The sequence below is a fragment of the Siniperca chuatsi genome, linkage group LG3, assembly GCF_020085105.1.
Source record: "Siniperca chuatsi isolate FFG_IHB_CAS linkage group LG3, ASM2008510v1, whole genome shotgun sequence".
NCBI lineage: Eukaryota > Metazoa > Chordata > Actinopteri > Centrarchiformes > Sinipercidae > Siniperca > Siniperca chuatsi.
The window spans coordinates 2,018,854-2,038,500 of record NC_058044.1 but is presented as its reverse complement, the minus strand read 5'-3'; the positions used below and the strand labels follow the sequence as shown (position 1 = coordinate 2,038,500).

The 19,647-nt window shown below is 48.9% G+C and overlaps 2 protein-coding genes across 3 annotated transcripts in view; one reads left to right on the top strand and one right to left on the bottom strand.

Annotated features, from left to right (window-relative positions):
• LOC122873028 (NACHT, LRR and PYD domains-containing protein 12-like) overlaps positions 1–19,647 on the bottom strand; it is a 1,034,258-nt gene that overhangs the window by 42,288 nt on the left and 972,323 nt on the right. The gene's annotated exons all lie outside the window — the stretch shown is intronic.
• irf2bp2b (interferon regulatory factor 2 binding protein 2b) lies at positions 13,359–16,425 on the top strand. The gene is made up of 2 exons (XM_044189385.1): positions 13,359–14,669; positions 15,096–16,425. Exons 1-2 carry the CDS (start codon positions 13,907–13,909, stop codon positions 15,854–15,856), a joined length of 1,524 nt encoding a protein of 507 aa, XP_044045320.1. The 5' UTR covers positions 13,359–13,906; the 3' UTR covers positions 15,857–16,425.

The following is a 19,647-nucleotide window of genomic DNA, read 5'->3' as shown; positions in this document are numbered from 1 at the left end:
AGAGGATTCATGTGCTAGACATCATAAAACCGTTTCCTGCGGCTCAAGGACTCAGGCAGGGACCGGGGCTTTTTTTTTTACAAGCTTCTCCTCCCTAAATGAAACTGACGAGTGTTCGTAATAACACGGGGCAGACGTGTTTCATAGTAGTTTACAAGATACAACCAGCCAGTGGGATACAACAAATACATACTCACAGAAACTGTATTTATATAAGAGTAATCAGACACAAACAGAGATTTTTGAGCTGCTGACACATTCACATACACTGGTTATGGAGACTTCCTAGTTAGACGCCCTCCTGGTTTGGAAATGTAGCTGCTGTTGCAAACTCTGCCGACGTCATACCAAAGATTTCGGGGTATTCTGAAAAGATGATTACGCCCCGGCTGCCGGCTGTCGGTGCCTGGTAACATTCATTTGTACGTCCTCGTGAAACAGGCGGCGCTAGCTAGCCGGTAACATGCTAACCATCTAGCAAGCTAGCTACCCACATTCCTACCGACGGTTTCCAACAAATGTAGCAGCGAGCCATTTTGTTTGGAAGGAAATGCACTCAACATGTTTGTGAGGCGAATACACACACTGTGTTTTGACGGGAAACGCTGATTTCAAACAGAACTGTGTGTACAAAAAAAACAACCCCACAGTATCTTTTACACAAAAGCTCGGTGTGGATTTACCAGCAAATCCGCCGATCGCTGTTATTCCACTGGAATGAATTCATTTTGTTCAAAATGTCACTGTTTTAAAAGATTTTTGGGGCACTTTTCGTAATATTAGCAAGCTAATTATGGGTTGCTACCAAGCTAGCATGCTGAATCAGTCCATCCCACCGCTGACGATTTGACATCGTACCTTCCCACAGTTTGTCCAGTGCAGATGTTCGGCCTCGCTAACGTATCAACGAGACAGGTGTAATGTTGTCACTTCCTGCTAAACTGCACTATGTATGTAATATTAGAGTAATGATGTGTTACTGTTGAACACAAAGGCCTCTTGACTAAAACACCCCAATGAAATTTTAGTAAAACGCGAAGCTGCACGGACGGCAGCTTTTTCTACTTTTCCATATTTTTATCAGAAATATGAGTTTGTCAGATAAAGTGTTTTGCATCATGCAGCCGTACTGAAGGCCTTCATCAGCTCGTTGGATCAGACGCATCTTCAAAAGCAACAAACGCCCTCTTATTCTGCTGCCTAAAAGGATGTTTACTGTCTCTAAACCATCGAGGAGAAACTCCCTCTAATACTCTACCATCCGCCTTTCAGCCGACGCTCGGCGGCTTTGAACTTGTGGCGAGCTCAGTGTTTGATGTCAGCAGTCTGGCAGAAGCCCACACCTGTGGTTTGGTTGTGGTTCGTCGGGACGTTACGCAAGCCATCATTATTCGCAGCGTCTTGCTCCGGGGGCCTTAGTTACATCATGGTTGAACTTTGCCGTGTGGCGCTGATGTTATTTTTGGCAAAGCAGCGTTATGCACCTGAATGGAGAATGGCTGGAAGAAGAAGAAGAAGAAGAAGAAGAGGGAGGGGGGGGCAGGAACGTTTGCTTCAACCAGCAAGGCTGTTAAATGTTAAATGAAAGTTAAACGCTCCCCTGCTGATGAGTTTAGCAGTTAGTCCCCGCAGACGCTGTCGGAAAGAGTGAAGAGCGACGGGGAAGGAAAAAGTTAAGTCGTCCCAGTTTGGAACGAGTCTCCTTCAGTGTGACTGCTTTTACAGATTATGATATTCTTTTAACCCCCTCGCCCCCTCTTACAGTCTTTGTTGGGCTTCGTCTCCTGCCTCTTAAATCGTCTGCGGTCTGGAAACGTTTTCCCGATGAGAGGAGCTGGCGAGGCTCCGAGGCTGCTGGACGGCTCCGCTCCTGCCATCATCGTCGTCATGTCGACTCGGTAACGAGGCCGATTCCCAGGCACGGACCTCCTCCCATCTGCTTTTTAACTTTTCCTTCTTCCAGGGAAATTCCGATCATTTCCCCTCCAGAGGCCTGAGCTGCTCCCTCCTCTCGACAGTTTAAATGGAAATGCAGGTTAGACTCGAAGTCCTGTCCTCTCTGTTTGACCCCCCTCCCCCTCAAAAACTGGCACCCCCCCACTCCTACACACACACACACACACACAGAATCCCCATCATGGCTGCAGATGTGGCACATCTGGCTCCAGGAGTGAGTCATTATTCTTGGCTCGCTCTGATGTTCTGCTCCCCTCGCTCTCTCTGCCGCCATGGCAACTGACGAATGTTTGGCAGGAAGTCCTTGGCATTGAGCCGGGCCGAACGAGCAAGCGCTGCGGAGGAGAGAGAGAGAGGTTTGTGTGTGTGTGTGTGTGTGTGTCAGAGAAACAGAAAGCAGAAAAAGTGTGTCTGCCTGTGTGACAGAGTGAGAGACCAAGAGTTAAAGCGTATAAACAAAAGAGAGAGAGAGGCGAGGTGGGCGGGGCTTCAGTCTGGCCACGGTCCAGTCCGACCATAAAGCTCTGAGTCTGAATCGAGGCCTCTGGCAGAACAAAGCTGTGTGCGACACCGCCGCCGCCGCCGCTCCCGCTCCCGCTTGGCAGCCGCCACGTTTTCCCAGCAGCCCTTGCTTTGGCAGCTGGCCGACCTTTCCCTGCAGGCCTGCAAAGAGGATTAGGACGGAGGGGGAGAGAGGGGGTGAAGAGGGGGAGGGATGAGGGGAGGCGAAGGGAAAAAGAGAGCCTTGTTGTTTTTCTTGTCTCCTCACTTCGCCCCCAGTGACATCACCAGCGCTCTGATTCCAGATGCGATGCGTCCAAAAGTGTTTTCCCCGGGTTTATTTGACTTGGCCGTCCATTTTATAAACGTCTTGTCGGGCGCTGTGTGTGTGTGTGTGTGTGGGGGCAAATGGCACCTCCTGCAATCTGCAGAGTCGACAAAGACACAACAACCGGGCCGTGTTTGTGTTTCTTGAATTAATAAAAAACGGAAACCCGCTGCGATGTTCAGTAAACACAGAGGCGGGGAAGCTGCGCGAGAGCCAGCCGAGCTCTCACCGGCTTCAAACCCGTTGGTTTTATTCGTCTTTTCTGACTTTTCAGCAGGTCCAAGTTTTACAGTCATCCGGTGAAATGTCTTTTACTACGCTGACGTTTTTTGGTTTGGAGTGAAATATCACAACAACTCACGACGACTTCCCCCGGTCCTGAACACTGAACCTCTTTGTGAATCACTGAAAATAAAACCAGAGATGTGTGCGGAGGTCTGGAACCAGGCTAGGTTCACGTTGCTTGATGAAGCTTTTATCCTCCTTCGTCCAATCACCTTTTGTCCCCAGCGCTTATTGATTTACATGCGTGTGGAGGCCCATCGGTGGATCGGTGAGCCACTTTCCGAGTCTGTCTCTTTACAGGAAGGTGCATCCGATGGGGACGTTTCCAGACGGGAACAGTGACTGCACAGAGAGGCCTGGCTGACTCTGTGAAGAGGCTCCCGGCATGTAAATGAGATGGAGATGTGTTTGCTGGTAGCGTGCCAACAGTCCTGCAGCTGGAAGAAGAAGAAGAAGAAGAAGAAGAAGAAGAAGAAAGCAACAGTGGCGTCCCAGTAAACAGGAAACAGTCCATTACTGGTAATATCCTGACAATAAAGCTACGTGCTGATGAGTGAGGAGATTTAAGTGCATCGCACATCCCGGCCTCTGTTTACCATCCACAGACAGGACGAAACACAACACATCTGCTGCGTTGGGGAGGGGGGGTTTACCCAGAAGTCCCTGCAGTGAGACGACTGCAGTACGGCCTGCAGGGAATACAAGTGTTTCGGACAAATACTCTAAATTTGTAGTTTGTTTAGGAAAAACTGGACTAACCGTGGAAGAAGCCGCAGAGTTCATCGCGTGTTGGACGCGACAAACAACGTCCCGATGATTTATCTGGAAAACGTCGGGGGGGGGGGGGGTCGTCGTCCTCTGGGGAGCAGGAGTATGATCCAAATGTTACTGAGCAGTTTAAACGCCATAAGGCACAGTGACGGGGCTGAAAGCGTGTTTGACGTTATATTGTGTAAATGAAAAGGAATTATAAATATAAAAACATAACAAAAAAACTACAATACTGATAATTAAAAAAGACCCACATAAGGAAAAGTATTTAATTCTCCTTGTGAGAAGAAATTTAATCTTCTGCTTTATTTCTTGAAATATATTCAAATATATTATCACAGTGGTTTCAGTATCCCTTACCTTTAGGTAATGCCAATGCCAGTCCACCACTTTGGTCCAGACTAAAATATTTCAAAAACTACTGGATGGACTGGCATGAAATGTGGCACAGACATTCATGTTCCCCTCAGGACGAATTGTAGTAACTTTGTTGATTCATTTACTTTTCACCCGGCGCCACAATCAGGTCAGACACTTTGGTTTACGACCAAAAACCTGCAAAACGAACGAACGTTCTTGGTGTTTAGTGCTAAAGGTTAGCATGCTAACACGCTAAAATAAGATGGTGAACATTATACCTGCTACACATCATTGTGAGCGTGTTAGCATTCTGACATTAGCTACAGCCTCACGCAGCCGCCCAGACAATTAAAGTGGGTCTGTTTTTAAAATTTAAAAGGGGAAAGAAAGTTATTTAACAGCTAAAACTGGCTTTGAAGTGTAAATGAATTCTTCTATTTTAGAGACGTATAAAATCTTTTAAGACTAAAGTCGTGAGTAACTTTAGTAACGTGAAGACGTCAGAGTTTTAATCAAACAGCAGAAATCCACACAGGACACGTTTAACAGGTTGAAACCGACACCAGCCTGTTGTTCAGAAGCAGCTTCTCCTGATAAAAGCTGTAAACTTTATTGTTTATCCTGTTGTGTTTGCAGTCAGTCGAACCTCCTCGAGGTCAGCGGACATTTGTCCTGCTGTAACAGTACGAGCAGGAAGCTTCGGGCAGCCCGACGGCGAAGGCAGCCTCTTTAAAAACTGAGCAAATAGCTTTGTAGCATTAGCTTTGAAGAGCTGGAACGGGTAACTGAAGCATCGCTGTGCACTGAGCACAGGCTTTGAAGACGTGGAACAGACGATGCATTCACGGCAAAAAATAAGAACACATTTCTGTTTTGTCTCGCGTCAATCTTAGGCAACTGTCATCGCTCCAAATAATTAAGAACTGGCCTCAAATTCAAATAGAGAAACCGATTAGCCTGCGCGGCCCCGGCGGGACCGACTCTAAACAGGAAGTTTAATGAAAAGCTGTCTGAAACGGCATTTACGAGCTTTTTGGCAATTAATGATGTCTGTCCGTACAGACCGAGAGATCTGCCAACTGTTCTCGTTACTCTCATCTCACACAAGTTCAGATCGGCTGGTAAATATGGACAGAAGTATGTGGACGTTAAAGGATCCACTTTCACAGCAGCGGCACGAACGGAGTACGCTGAACGCTTTGGTCTGGAGTGAAATATCTCCACAACTTCTGGACAGACTGATGAAATTAGCTGTCGATTAGGATTCGTGCTCCCCAGAGGATGAATCCTAATCATTTTGGTGTCCATTCCTGCAGCGCCACCATCAGGACAAAGCTTTCACCTGTTCACAAGAAATATCAAAAACTAATTAACTAATTATGACAACAACAACAATAACATGTACTGATCACATTCATACTCCACAGAGGATACTTTGGATTGTGGATACTGGATTTTGGCCCGTCCACGAGCTTCCTGTAGCGCCGCGAAATGTCAACTTTGCACACAAGATATGGCCAAAAGTATGTGGACACACCAAACATTACACCCGTGTGTTATGAATGTGATTGTGACAGAACGTGCTGCTCTAACGGCCTCCACCCCTCTGGTTTCAGCCTTTCCACCAGATGTTTGAACCCGCTGCAGGGATTTGCTCCCATTCAGACACCAGAGCATCAGCGAGGTCCGACACTGATGTTGGGTGACCAGGTCTGGCTCTGAGTCTGCGTTTAAATTCATCCCAAAGGTGTTGGATGGGGTTGCGGTCGGGACTCTGTGCAGGCCAGTCGAGTTCCTCCACACCAAACTGTGAAAAGCATTTCTTTATGGAGCTGCTTTGTGCACGGGGGCGTCGTCATGTCGAAACAGGAAAGAGACAAACTGCTGACAGAAAGCTGGAAGAAACACTGCTGTCTAAAATATTGTTTTATGCTGCAGCATGAAGATTTCCCTTCATTAGAACTCAGAGGCCAAAATCAGGAAAAACAGACTCAGACCAAACGGACACAAAAGTATGTTGTGTGTCTACATACTTTTGGCCATATAGTGCACAAAATAAATCACATGAGTCAGTGATCAGTTTCCTGGCAGATATGAAAGATCCCAGGAAATAAACTTGCCTGGAAAACAGCAAAACTGAGAAGATTGGTTTCTCGACGTCCCGCCCCGACATCCTGTTTCAAAAGGAAACGCATCGCATTAAAGTGGCTGTAATCGATATTTTTATAATAACAAAAGGATCAACTGACAATGTGAAAACAGCCCCCCGTCGGAGCCGGATGTTTCCCCCAAACACAGAGCTGACAGAGGACCGGACTGACGTCCATCAGGCGACGCAGACGCGCCTCCTGACGAAGCGTCGCGGCGCTCTGCAGCTGCTGCAGGCGGAAACAAGCAGCTGTTTGATCACAAGTTCAGCACATCAGCCTAAAAGGTGACGATACGTCAGCGTCGCGTTCACGTGTTTCTGCTGAAGACAAGCCGACAGAAACCGGACCTTTAACTGTATCTGGGAAACTCTGCTGAGGTGCTCAGATCCTCAGATGTCGACAGAGCTGAAGAGCTCCAGCGCGGGAGCCAGATGGGGAGTCGCGTCACCCTCTTAGTAATGTTGCTGATGAAGGAAGCGAGGGATATTTTCCGTCACAGCGAGTCCTGTGGAATGAACTGTGACTGTAAACGGTTAATCGTTCCTGGAGCTCCGGTTTGACCTCAGCTTCACCTCCCAGCTCTGCCTTTTCTCGGGCCGATTTCCCATCACGCAGACCTCCACCCCCATGTGAAACTGCTAAGCTGAATAAACTGACGGGGTCGACCCCTGCAGACACGAGGCCGAGTCTGCAAATCTCCCACGTGAGTGGCCCACAGGGAGGCTATTTAAAGACCCGCTGATCAGGCAAAACAGGCTCAGCTGACAGAGCTTCGTTAGCTTGTAGCGTCCCACCGGTTTACAGTCTGATACAGGACCCAGAGTCGCAGGGATGGAGAAGAGGTGTAGTCTTTTTGACTACTGCGCTCACTGCAACGGCCCCAGGATGGAGCAGTTTGTGTTTCCACCTTTTCCTTGTCGTCTCCTCCTCCTGGCTGCGTCCCACTGCCGTCCTCACCCCACTGCAACAACTCCGTGTCTTCTGCATCTTGTGTTCATGCTGCCGTCCTCTGTTGTAAACAAGACGAAGCGACAGAACTAGTTGAGAGACTGAACGAGGTGTTAAAACCCTGTCTACTTTCACACCTGGCCAATCACCGCCTGAAGTGGCGATTGTCCGAAAATTGTCGAATGCTGCGAACCCGATTTTGACATCCGAGCAGGCGTTTCAGATGTCGTTACGGTGCGTTCAGACAGGACGCAAAGACAGAATTTCAGAGGTGATGCAAATGCACACAAAGTCAATGGAAAGACCCAAGTGGGCACAGTTACGACACAGTGCCAGCTGGGGCGAAGACGACAAGCCCGACTTCATCCAAACGACTCGAATGAAGCGCGTATCCCCGGCTTTATGAATCTGCTTCATAAACGTACCAGAGACGAAAAGGAAAAAGATTTCTGAGTTCAGCCAGAGGCCGAGCTGAACGCTCACAAAGGCACACTGCGACGCTCGCAGTCGCTACATCCATTTCTAGCTAGCTACAGTTAACGTCTGTGCAGCTGGTTCATCGGGCTGAATGAAGACGCTCCAGCGTTCAACACATACAAGGCGGGAAGTCGCTCGTCTTCCTCTCTGAACGCACTGTCAGACGATCCGATGAGCACTTCGTCTGAAGCATGAAGGCCATCATGAAGCATCTTAAAGATAAACTGGCACCTCCCTTTCCTCAGTCCAGTTTGGGGGGGTTTTCTGTTTGAGTGTGAGTTAATATAAATAATTCTATAGTAACATTTCTTACCTGAGGAAAAAGTTTGAAATATTGCTGTAACTCAGGTTTGTCATTATATATTATATATCTAATTTGTCAGTGGTCTGTTGCGCATTTTTTAACCGCTGTAGGTGTAAGCGTAAGTATTACTATTTTCTGTTTCCTGTATCCGTCGGTCAGTGAGTGAAACTCTGATGTAACACAGAGATCCTGAGCTCAAAACGGTAAAAATAACACGTACCGTGTGTGTGTTTCAGTGCTGAGTGAATGATGTGGGAAAATGCCGTCCCTGCTGTCAGTTCATGTTTGCGTTTCCATTTGGGAAGTGAAATCACATGACGGATTTCCCCCTCCCCTCCGCGCCGTGGGAGGCAGCGACAGGATGCTCCGTCAGCTGACTGAGGAGATTTATTAGGGGGTGGGGGTGGTGGTGGTGGTGGTGGGAGGGGTTAAATCTGCAGGTTGTAAAGGGTCGTGGGGAGGAAGGCTTCAGAGACTCAGAGAAGGCTGAGACGACCAGCGGCCATGATGAAATCCTGGTTAGGACACTCGGGGGGGTCTGTGCCGTCACACAGGATGTGCGATGCAGCAAAAACCCAAACATGGTGTCCAGTGAAACCAGCAACCAGTGAGGAAAACATCTGTCCTGCGTCCTGCAGTGGCTGCTCTTAACAACACGTTATTTTAGTTTCATTCTTTAGTTTAATTATTTCGGGGAAGAAGCACATCTTGGTACGACTGTTGGTGGAACTTATAGTTAATATATTTAAAACACTCAAATTACGTCTTGGGTTTGCAATCGTTGTAATAACACAGCGTACGGTATAAAGTCTTCCCAGGGTGTCATATGACCTGCACTTCCAACTGTGACCACTACGTCGAGAGTGCGACATGGTCCAGCTCAGCTCCTGGTCTGTGGTTGGTCTGTAGTTGCACCTGCATCGTTTACTAACAGAGGGACGTTAAGATGTTACTGACATCAGCTCAGAGATGTTCGTCAGCCACCAGATGGAAGTCTGAGTCAAGTCCTGCTCAAGGGAACAGCGCCCTCTAGCACCTGAATAAATCCTGTAAGACTAAACCGTGACTACTTCTTTTGTTTAACAACTGACACACATCAAATCACACGACCCTCCGAAACATCTGTTGCACTTAACACCAAAGTTTCCCGTTTGCGTGGCTCCCTCTTGGCGTTCTTTAATAGATAAGTCTCTTTCTGACACATCAATGCTAACACAGCGGCTAACCAGCACTAGCCAGGTGTTGTAGTATAAGTTAGGAAATTTGCATATAATGCAATCCAACAGCCATGCTAGCTGCTCTGTATTTAGGCACAGCAGCTAAAGGCTCTGACACACCAAACCGACGTCAAAGAACTAGCGGCGACAAAGGCCGCCTGTTCGCCTCACGCCGCCTGTGTCTTGGCCAAAAAGTGACCCTAGATCGCACACCGCACCGACTACAGCGATCGGCCGACTAGCACGTACGTTCTGCGCGAGAGGTAATAACTATCCATACCAGCAGGTGGCGGTAGTCTGCACTCGTCATTCAGGAAGACCTAGGACTGCGGACATAAACAAAAGCAGCCCCGTGGATGTAGGCGTGCCCGCTTTCGCTCTGGCGGTTTCGTAAAACAGCTGCTTCTAATCAAGAAAACGTCTGATTTCCTGTCCTGTCTGTTATCACTGTTTCATTCAAGACGCTAGTTAGCCAGCTAACGTTAGCACAACAACGAGAACACAAATTATATTTAAATATATTTATCTTCTCGTGCACTGATTCGCTTAAGCTGAACAGCCAATCAGAGTGATTTCGCTCGGCGATGAACTCCGCCGCCGATTCAACGTGTTCAGTCGGCCGGAGAAGCCGCAGACGAGGGCCGACAAAAACTAGGACCACAGACGCTCGCTGACAGTGAACGCCGCCCGGGACGCAAACAGCTCGCTGCTCCCGCACATTCGCCTGCAGCGGCCCGAGGCCACGCTGGCAAAAACAGGACGCATTGTTCACCGCGCCCGCCTCTTCCCTCTCTCGCGTCCTCTCTGTCCGTCAGCGGACTGGGCGGGCGGGCGGGCCTCGGCCCCGTCGAGCCGAGCGCAGCGACCCAGGCTGTGAGTAAGAGATGAGGCCGCTGACTCGCTGCTGGCCAGACACCAACATATCACAGATCAGTCGGCTGCTTCTTTCCCTCACTTCCTGTTCTCCGCGTCCTCGGCTCCTCGCCTCGACCTTCACCGCTTCTGCACTTCTGGGAGCGGCGTCGGTTTTCTGCTCGAGCACAAACACCAGACCGTCCTGCTGCTGTTTAACGGACAACGGGCTGAGCAAATGGACGTTAACGTCAATGTCACAGCCCGCTGTCTCACAGGACAGTACGCTGTGATGTTTACAGACAGTGTGTCTGCAAAAACAAGCTTATAAAGTCATTTCTTTCTATAATCGAGTCCTGAAACTCTGCCTGAGCGTCTGAATCTCAACAGACGCTGCTGACAAACAGTTTGTTTTAGTAGCATCTGACAAACCACATGCACGTTTTTATTCAGTAATCCTAAAATACAGGAATCAAGACACGAACAAAATAGTGAGAACAAAAGCCTCAGTCACAAAACAATGAAAGGCCTGAATAAGATATCAGAGCAGAGCGTCGGATACTGCTGCAGGCCTGCTGTCTCCGTCACTCAAAAAGCCGCATGTTTTGGCACATTTTCGGGGCTCCGCATGTTAATTACAGCCGTGTGTTGTTTTCTTCAGTTTGTATTTTCTCGGCGGTGATCACCGCGGGATGTCTGAGGTGAAAGCAGAGACAACTGGTTTTATGTTCAGTGTTCAGGTCCCAGTTTGCCCTCAGTTTGCTTGGCAACAGCAGCTGAATTCTGTGATTGGCTGCCCGCCGGCGCGGCGTCACGGCGCGTCTGGCACAGGAACTGGAATGCAACAGGGCCGAGCAGCAGAGGCACCGAGCCTGCAGGAAAACCAGGAGAGGCACCGAGCCTGCAGGAAAACCAGCAGAGGCACCGAGCCTGCAGGAAAACCAGCAGAGGCACACTTGTTGCTCCCATCCTGTGGAGGCTCGTCTTATTCTACAACCCCGGGATAACAGTTTCACAAACTGCGTAAAATATATTATTTTTGTCATGTGCTCTTGAGAGAGAGCGAGTGAAAATATTTAAGAATAAAAAGAGACAAAAGGTCAGGGGAGGAGGGGGAGGAGGGGAGGAGGAGGGGGAGGAGGGGGACGGACGCCCAGTTTTGTTTTCCCAAATAAAGTCAGCACTTGTTGAGCTCTTAAGCGAGTCTGAGTGCAGGCTGTCAGCTGAACTTCCTGATCAGGGTTTTGGTATTTTAAAAAGGCCTTTTGGTTCCCTGGGCAGAGAGGAGGAGAGGGAGGCAGGAGCTCCCACTCTGCCTCAATTTCCAGGGGTCGCATTTGGCCCGCAAAGCAGATATCTATCCAGCAAAGCACGCCAAGATTATTTGGACCAAATTACATTAAAACCAACAGTTTATCTTCCAGAAAACAAGGCTACAACAGACAAACTACATTTAAAAAAAACCAAAACAAGACGTCTTGTATGCAATCAAATTTAGTTTTTGAATTTTAATGTTGGGTTTGATCAAACCAACAACGCAGAGGCCAAATGGCTGCGACTGCTTATTATATCTCAATAAAATCCAGCATTAATGCTAACATAACCAATTCAGCTAATTAAAAAAGGAGGCATACTGCTTGTTTGTGTTCAGTTTGTTAAGGAACTACAATCCTAACAGCTAATTCAGGCTTGATTTGAATGTATCGGGCTACAAGCCGTCCTGAAATAATGCACGCGAGGTTTTCTAGTTCCTCCCGCTAGTGATAGCAGTGTTTTTGGCTCGGGGTTTATGATTTGATTCCCTACTGACACATTAGCCAGACGCACTTGGAAAAGATCTGTAGCGTTTGGCTAACATCCTGCTGCTGCCTAGCGAACCTAAACGGCACCCTGCGGGGCTGAAAGACCAGGAAGTGCTCAAAACCGCACTATTAAGGCTTAAAGTTACGCATAATTCAGGACGTGGCCTCTCAGGCGGCTCAGCAACCGGGCTTCGCTGGGCCCGCCTCAGCTCCACCTCTCTGCCCGTTTTTGGATTAGCCGGAGTCGGGCGCTGCCAAGACGCTGTGAGCTTCCTCAGCTGTGGGTGACGTCGCGGACGCCGGCGTCCATGTTTTATACAGTCCGTGAGCGAACCGTCAGCTTTCACCGTCCGATATGAGCTGCAACAAGTCCTCCTCCTCCTCCTCCTCCTCCTCCTCCTCCGCAGCAGCAGCAGTAACCGCTAATCTGTTAGCGGGTTGCTTTGCTAAATTACATTGTCGGCCAGTTAGAAAGTTAGCAAAGACGAATACGGTTTGAGTAAATTGCGTCTTGTGTTCATTTTCAGCATCGTGCTTTTGGGAAGCTCTGCAGGCCTCGACGTTTCTGCTCCTTTTTACTTATTTTTATTAAACGATTCACCAGACTATTATTCTACCAGGCCGGGGCTGTAAATACACTCATGGCACGGACACTATTCCCTCCAACTTTTTATTTTATTTTAGTGAAGCAGAAACTGTTGTGCGTGCTTTTATCTCCTCACGCCTCGATCACTGTAACGGCCCGTTCGCTCGTCTTAATGTAAAAACTGTGAAACGCCTGCAGACTGTACAGGACTCAGGACCGAGAGGTGCGACCACATCACACCTGGTTCAGCCTCTTTACATCGGCTCCCTGTTGGTTTCAGGACTGACTTTAAGATCTTGTTGATTACTTTTAAGGCTCTTCATGGCTCCGGACTATATCTTAGACCTTGTAATCCCTTATGAACCTTCACGTAGTCTGAGATCTTCGGGCAGGGGTCTCCTGTCTGTTCCTGAGTCCAGGATGGAAACTAAGGGGGACAGAGCTTTGGCCATCAGGGCCCCGAGGATCTGGAACAACCTGCCCGAAGACATCAGGCTGTCTGAGTCAGAGTCTTCGTTTAAGTCTCGTCTCAAAACACATTTTTATCTCTTTATCTTAATGTTGTAATGTGCTCTGCTGACCTATTTGTACTTTTATTATTATCATTATTATTATTATAATTTTTTTTATCTTGTTTTTAATGTTGTACAGCACTTTGGTTCAGTTTCGGTTATTGGAAGGTGCTATAGAAATAAAGTTTGATTGATTGACTGAAAGCAGATCCTGATTTTACCTGAGCTGGCTGTTTATTTTATTGCTTTTTATGTATTTTATATTTTTCATCATTCAGTGTGGTATTTTATTTCTCTTGTTGTGAAGCACTTTGTTTTGACAATTGCTCTATAAATAAAGTTTTTATTATTATGTAGTTTATCCGCGTGTGTTTTTACACTGTGAAGTGGCAGGAAGTCCTTCTGCGATGGTCGCGCAGTAAGAACCGGCCCGGAGTGATGCCTCTTCCTCCTCGGGCGCGGGCTAGACGATCTTTGGGCGTAAGCTCTCCGGATAAAGATAGAAAAACGGCGAGCATGCGCCCTGAGGGGGTCGTCGAAGAATCCAGTAAATAGAACACTCGGAGCACGAGCCGAGTGTCGGCGCTGACGTCACGGCCCTACACCGAGAGCTCGAGCTGAATTGTAAGCGCGAGCTTAGACGGAGGCGCGCCGCGGCGAAGGACACAACTACGATGAGCTCCGCTCGGTGCGACTCTGCTGCTTTCTGACGGAAAATACAACTCGTTTTTTTTTTTTTATTTTTTTTATTTATTTTTAATTGTTGGTTATTTCTTCCTTCCAGCAACGTAAACAACCCGACGGACATTTTGGGGAGAGTTTTTTTTTTTTTTCGCACTCGCTTTGGGGTTTACAACATGTCCTCCGCGGCGGTCGCTGCCTCCCGAAGGCAGTCCTGCTATTTGTGCGACCTGCCCCGCATGCCGTGGGCGATGATCTGGGATTTTACCGAGCCCGTTTGCCGCGGATGCGTCAACTACGAGGGGGCCGACCGGATTGAATTTGTTATCGAGACCGCCCGGCAGCTGAAGAGAGCGCACGGCTTCCAGGACGGCCGCTCTCCGGGCCCGGGGAAGTCCCAGCACGCCGGGAAGGAGCTCAACCACTCGGCCGGAGACCCGGGCTCCCGCCCGCCGCAGCCTCTGGACCGCTACCCGCTGTTTGACCGGCCGCCCCGGCTGGGACCGGAGTGCCAGGCAGGGAGGCAGGCAAACGGCCTCCAAATGCCAAACGGATTTCCAAAACCCGACGAGCCTCCGGAGCTGAACCGCCAAAGCCCAAACCCCCGCAGGATTAGCACGGTCCCTCCCAACCTGGTGCCTCTGGTGAACGGCGGCATACCCACCATACATCCGCTCAACGGTCGCCCGGCTCAGATGGGTCTGCCCGGGGTTCTGGCCGCGCCTGGCCACGGGGAGCACGGCAAGCGTCCGGAGGAGCTGAAAGACAAGCACAGGCCGGACAGCCTGTCGGACATGTCGGACAGCCACAAGGAGTGGATAGGCAAAGGCAAAACAGTCAGGGACCTGATGCACACTTTCGACAGCAGGTTTAAGAAGGACCACGCCGCCATGCAGCGGGTGATGGGATACGAAACGAGCGCCACTTCCTCAAAAACAGGTACGGCCATGTCTGCTTTTATTTCCCCGGCGCGGAAAAAAACAAAACAAAACAATGTTGAACTGGCACGCTTTGTGGAAACGGGAACTTAGCAACGCTGAAATTGTGTGTCAGCGAGTTTGACGCTCGGTGCTGACGTGTGTTTTTAAACCGACGTGCTCGGTAATGCCACGCTGCTCACGCGGACCCGTTCACCTCTGTGCACGCGGAGGGCTGGCTGGCAAACAACAACAACAACAACAGCAGCAGCAGCAGCAGAGGCGGCGACATAAACAAAGCTTTTATTCACTGTTGAGAAATTTCCTGTGTTTTCATTATTAGCAGATTAGCATGCCGTGTGTGTGTAGTGTAGTGTGTGTGTAGTGTGTGTGTGTGTGTGTGTGTGTGTAGTGTGGTCGTGTTAACCCTCCTCTTCCTCTGCCGCAGACAGGGGGAAGCACCCGCGGAGCATGAAGAGGAAGGCCTCCCCGGAGCCAGATGGCGAGGGCAGCGGCGCCAAGATGAACGGTGGCGAGGGCCAGCCGTGGCACCCGTCGCCCTCTGAGGTGCTGAAGATGCCCCCGGCCGCCCTGGCGGGCTTCTCTGCCGCCCCGCCGTCCACCATCTCCCCCCACTCCCGCACCACGCCCCCCGAGGCCGCCACAGCGCAGAACGGCCAGTCCCCCATGGCTGCGCTCATCCTCGCCACCGATAACGCAGGCAGCACGGGCTCGCCTAAGGACGCCAACCAGGTACACTCCACCACGGCGGGCGCGCGGCGGAACAGCGGCAGCCCCCTGTCGCCGTCCTCGGCCTCTCAGAGGAGGCTGGCCCAGAGGGAGGGGCCCGCGGGCGCCAACCCTTCTGCGCTACACGCGCCCGGCAGCATGGACCCCCACGCGCCGCCACCACAGAGCATTCCGGACTCTTCCGTGCCCCCGGGCAGCGTGCCGCTGTGCTGCACCCTGTGCCACGAGCGGCTGGAGGACACTCACTTCGTCCAGTGCCCGTCGGTGCCCTCGCACAAGTTCTGCTTCCCCTGCTCCCGGGAGAGCATCAAGCAGCAGGGCGCCACCGGCGAGGTGTACTGCCCCAGCGGCGAGCGGTGCCCGCTGGTCGGCTCCAACGTGCCCTGGGCCTTCATGCAGGGGGAAATAGCCACCATCTTGGCCGGGGACATAAAGGTAAAAAAGGAGAGAGACCCTTAAAATGTTCACCAGCTGTTTTTTTTTTTTTTTTGTTTTTTTGTTTTTTCTTGAACCTCTTTCCCTTTTTTGTAATCCGACTACGGCAACAACAACAGGACATAAAGTAACACGCACACACCCAAATATAAATCATCCAGCAGCAAGCCCCAGAGAAACCAACGGACATGTGTACATACTGGACACAAGGGAAGTGTATACTTCGTAAACATGGCTGTATAATTTTTTTTTTTTTTTTTTTCAATACATTGTGTTTCTATAATTTTGAAGATGAAAAGGTATGTACTACTCATAACAACCCCCACCCCCACCCTCCTCCTCCTCCTCCTCCTCCTCCATCACACTTGTTTCTTTTCAATCTATTGGTGTACTTTAGGTCTGGAGACGGTCCTGTCAAACATAGAATGTGACTAATCTGAGCACTTGGCAAAAAAAATAAATAAATAAATAAACAAAAACAAACAACAACAAAAAAAGCTTCTAGCTGTACATGTATGCACTTGTTTTAAGATAAAAAAAAAAAAAACAAAAAAAAAAACTTGCCAAATACAGTTTCAGACCTTGTAATAATACCTCTAGTGTCTCTGTGGTTTTGCTTATTTTCCGTAACCGGCGAGCCAGGAGTTGGTCGGAGAGCCGATTGTGATTCAGTCATGATGCAATACCTTCCAGCAGGAACAAACCGGCTTCCAGGGAAGAGTGGGAGGAAGAACGGTCCAGGAGAGGGAGGAGGGAGGAGGAGGAGGAGGGAGGAGGGGTGAAGGCCGGGGTAGAGGTGTGTTGTAAAAAAAAAAAAAAAAACGTTTTTGTACAGTAAATCACATGTAGGCGGGCCTGAGGGTGCTCGCTGCCCAGCCTCGTGTCCCCGCCAGCGTCGGGAGATAAGTAGGGCCTAAAAATAGTCTGCCGTGGAAGACGCGGCGCGCTTCAAAAGTGGCGCCCGGTGAGGTGAGGCGTTTGTCGACGTGTCCAAATGACTCCCGGCGCTTCGGGGCCCCTAGGAGTTGACACGTCCGGATCTAGATTGTTTTCGTCTCCTCGCGTTGCCGACTAACGCCCCGGTTACAGTGAAAACATACCGGAGACGTGAGGTCACGAGCGGCGGCCCTCTGGGACTGATGCCCCCCCCCACACACACACACACACACACACACAGAACTCGCTCCGTCGGGATGACGGTGTGACGCCTCTGGGCTCTGTTTTGGGGGGGGCGGGGGGCGACTCTTAACGGGCTTCCTGCTCCACAACAAAAGCTGCTTCATCAGACAAAATGGCTCCTGTCAGAGGGGATTTGTATGAGGCTTAAATCTCGTTTATTTTGTCATTTCTCTCTCCTCGCTCTCACCCTCTCGTTTTATGTATTTGGCTTATTTATTTTTCAGCTTTGCTTCCACGGTTGCTTTTAAGTTAATATTCTACATAAAAAAGCGTGTGATTTGCTTGTCGCTTGTGGACGTTTCTCTCTCTCTCTCTCTCTCTCCGTCACGTTCGGCTGGTTTTGCCTTCAGGAAGGGAAACAGCGTGAAGGAGCACAGAGGGGCCCCTGCCTCAGCGCAGAGGGACAGAGGCAGGATATAAATGCCTTGCTCAGGGGTCACGTGCTCCTCGGTGGAATTCCTGAGTCACCGCTCTCCCCCTTCCTCTTCTTCTTCTGTTTCTCCCCCCTCCCTCTCTGCTGCAATAACACGCCTTCCACTGTTCAAGGTTGATCACACAGCGAGTGGATGAATGGGGGCCCTGTGTGTGTGTGTGTGTGTGTGTGTGTGTGTGTTTATGCCGGGGCCCCTGTCGCTTTCAGCCGCCATTCAGAGCAGCGAGGAGGAAACTTTTAACCCGTCGCTGCCTCTCTCCGCCCGCAGACGCTCGGTCCTACCCGGCAGGTTCAGGTTTAACCCTCAAGCTGACACACTTTAAAAAAAAAAAAAGTCAAAACGGTTCGCTCTTTATTATCTTTTGAACCCTGAAGTCGCAGCACAATCTGGACCGGGACGCTGGAGCAGTTCTTATTGGCTCGTTAGAGACAGCGAAGGAACAGATTTTTGAGACGGGCTGAGCCAGAAATGTGTTTCTCTGTACCTTTTTTTTTTTTTTTAGCTTTGGGAATATAAACGTGCTTCGATTTTTAAAGGCAGATTTAAAGCAAAAAGTCGAATCTCGATTGTGAGGGTTTGCTGCTTTTCTCTGTTTTATGTCGCTGTGGACTGAATGTCTCCGGGTTTTGGACCGTTTGGTCAGAGAAAGACGTCACGCTGGGTTCGGAGGACGTTTTTACAGGTGGAGCAGTTACTTAAAATTACAGGCAGATAAATCAGTAATGAAAATAATCTTTTTAGTTGCAGACTTTAAAACAAAACATGCCAAACTGCTCAACGCGTCGGTGTTGCATAAATAATAAAGGAGCCTTTTTAAAGAGGGTTTCGCAGAGTCTGGGTTTCTTAGAGTGCCGGCCTTCGAGGGAGATTAAATCAGTCCAGGTCCACAGACTAAGAGGTCAGCAGCCGTTTGGATTACGCAATGTTTTTTTTTGTTTTTCCATTGATGAAATTCTGTTACGTCCTGCGAATAGAAGTTTGCCAAAGTGAAGAATTACTTGCAGTAAAATGTACTTTTGAGTATCAGAAGATTTAAGTACTTTTCAAGAATGATCTTTTAGTTTTTTAAAGAGTTTTTAAGTTATAAATGTTTATACTTTTGGCAGTGTTTGGTGGGGAAACTTTCCGACATGTTTTTTTTTTTTTTTATGGTCTGTTTTGAAGGCCACCGATCACTAATGTTACTAAACTACGCGGAGTGAAATCGTACAATATTTCCCGCTGAAACCTGGTAAAGAAAACGTATGAAGTGTAACAAAGGGGGCCAAACCTCGACATTGCGTTTTAGGCACGTTACTCGTATAAATGTACTTATTTCTCAGTCCAATGAGGGTCCCTGAAAGACCACGTTGAGCTTCGGCCTCTGACCGAACCTCTGCTGTAGATCTGAAGCTGCGTCGCCGACGAGGTTTTCAGGAATCGATCCACAGAGCAGCAGCTGAATGAAGCAAAATATTAATACGGTACTTTTATTTATATTTTTTTTTACAGAACAAGAGCAAACAAAAACACATGCACACACTAGTGCTGATGTGGTCCAACAAAATACCAGTTCCAGTTTATCAATACTTGTCTAAACACAAGCAGCTTCACGAGAACTTTGCCTGAATAAAATCCAGCTTAGACATTGACAAAACGTTGATTTTTAATTAATTATTTACCACATGATCAAAAAATATGCAAACAAGATTACAAACGGCAACTTTTGATAATCGGTTTTGACATGCAACTAGAAACTGACTGAGCACGAGAGGTAATGTCTGACCTTTGGAAATAGTTTAGTAAGGTCCGCTTACTAGCTTTTTCTGGAGCTTCATCTGTAAATGTGAGTATGATGAAGACCTTGAGATGCAGTTGAAATCTCTGGAAAAAGCGAGTAAGCAGACCTCTGTATTTTTATCAAACTCATAGTAGTGGGTGTAGTTAAGTCTGTTTCTTGAACTGGGGTTTGGGGACCACCAGGGGCCCTTGAAGGGGTCCGAGAGCCCCCCCCCCCCAGCAAAGTACAAGGTACTTTAATTTTAGGATTGTTGTTCTTTATTGAAAAGGAAAGTAGAAGAATTACTTCTCCTCACAGTTTCAACTTTCACATTCCTCTAAAGAAACAACACAAACAGTCCAAAGGGTTAAAACTTCGGTCTGCTGCTCCTTTTGATGTCTGCCAGCCAATCAGACGGCCAATCTAAACCAGACCCAGACCTC

Coding starts and splice junctions, on each gene's coding strand:
- irf2bp2b (XM_044189385.1), top strand. CDS start 13,907: ATGTCCTCCGCGGCGGTCGCTGCCTCCCGAAGGCAGTCCTGCTATTTG. Junction 14,670..15,095: donor CGCCACTTCCTCAAAAACAG/GTACGGCCATGT, acceptor CCTCTGCCGCAG/ACAGGGGGAAGCACCCGCGG.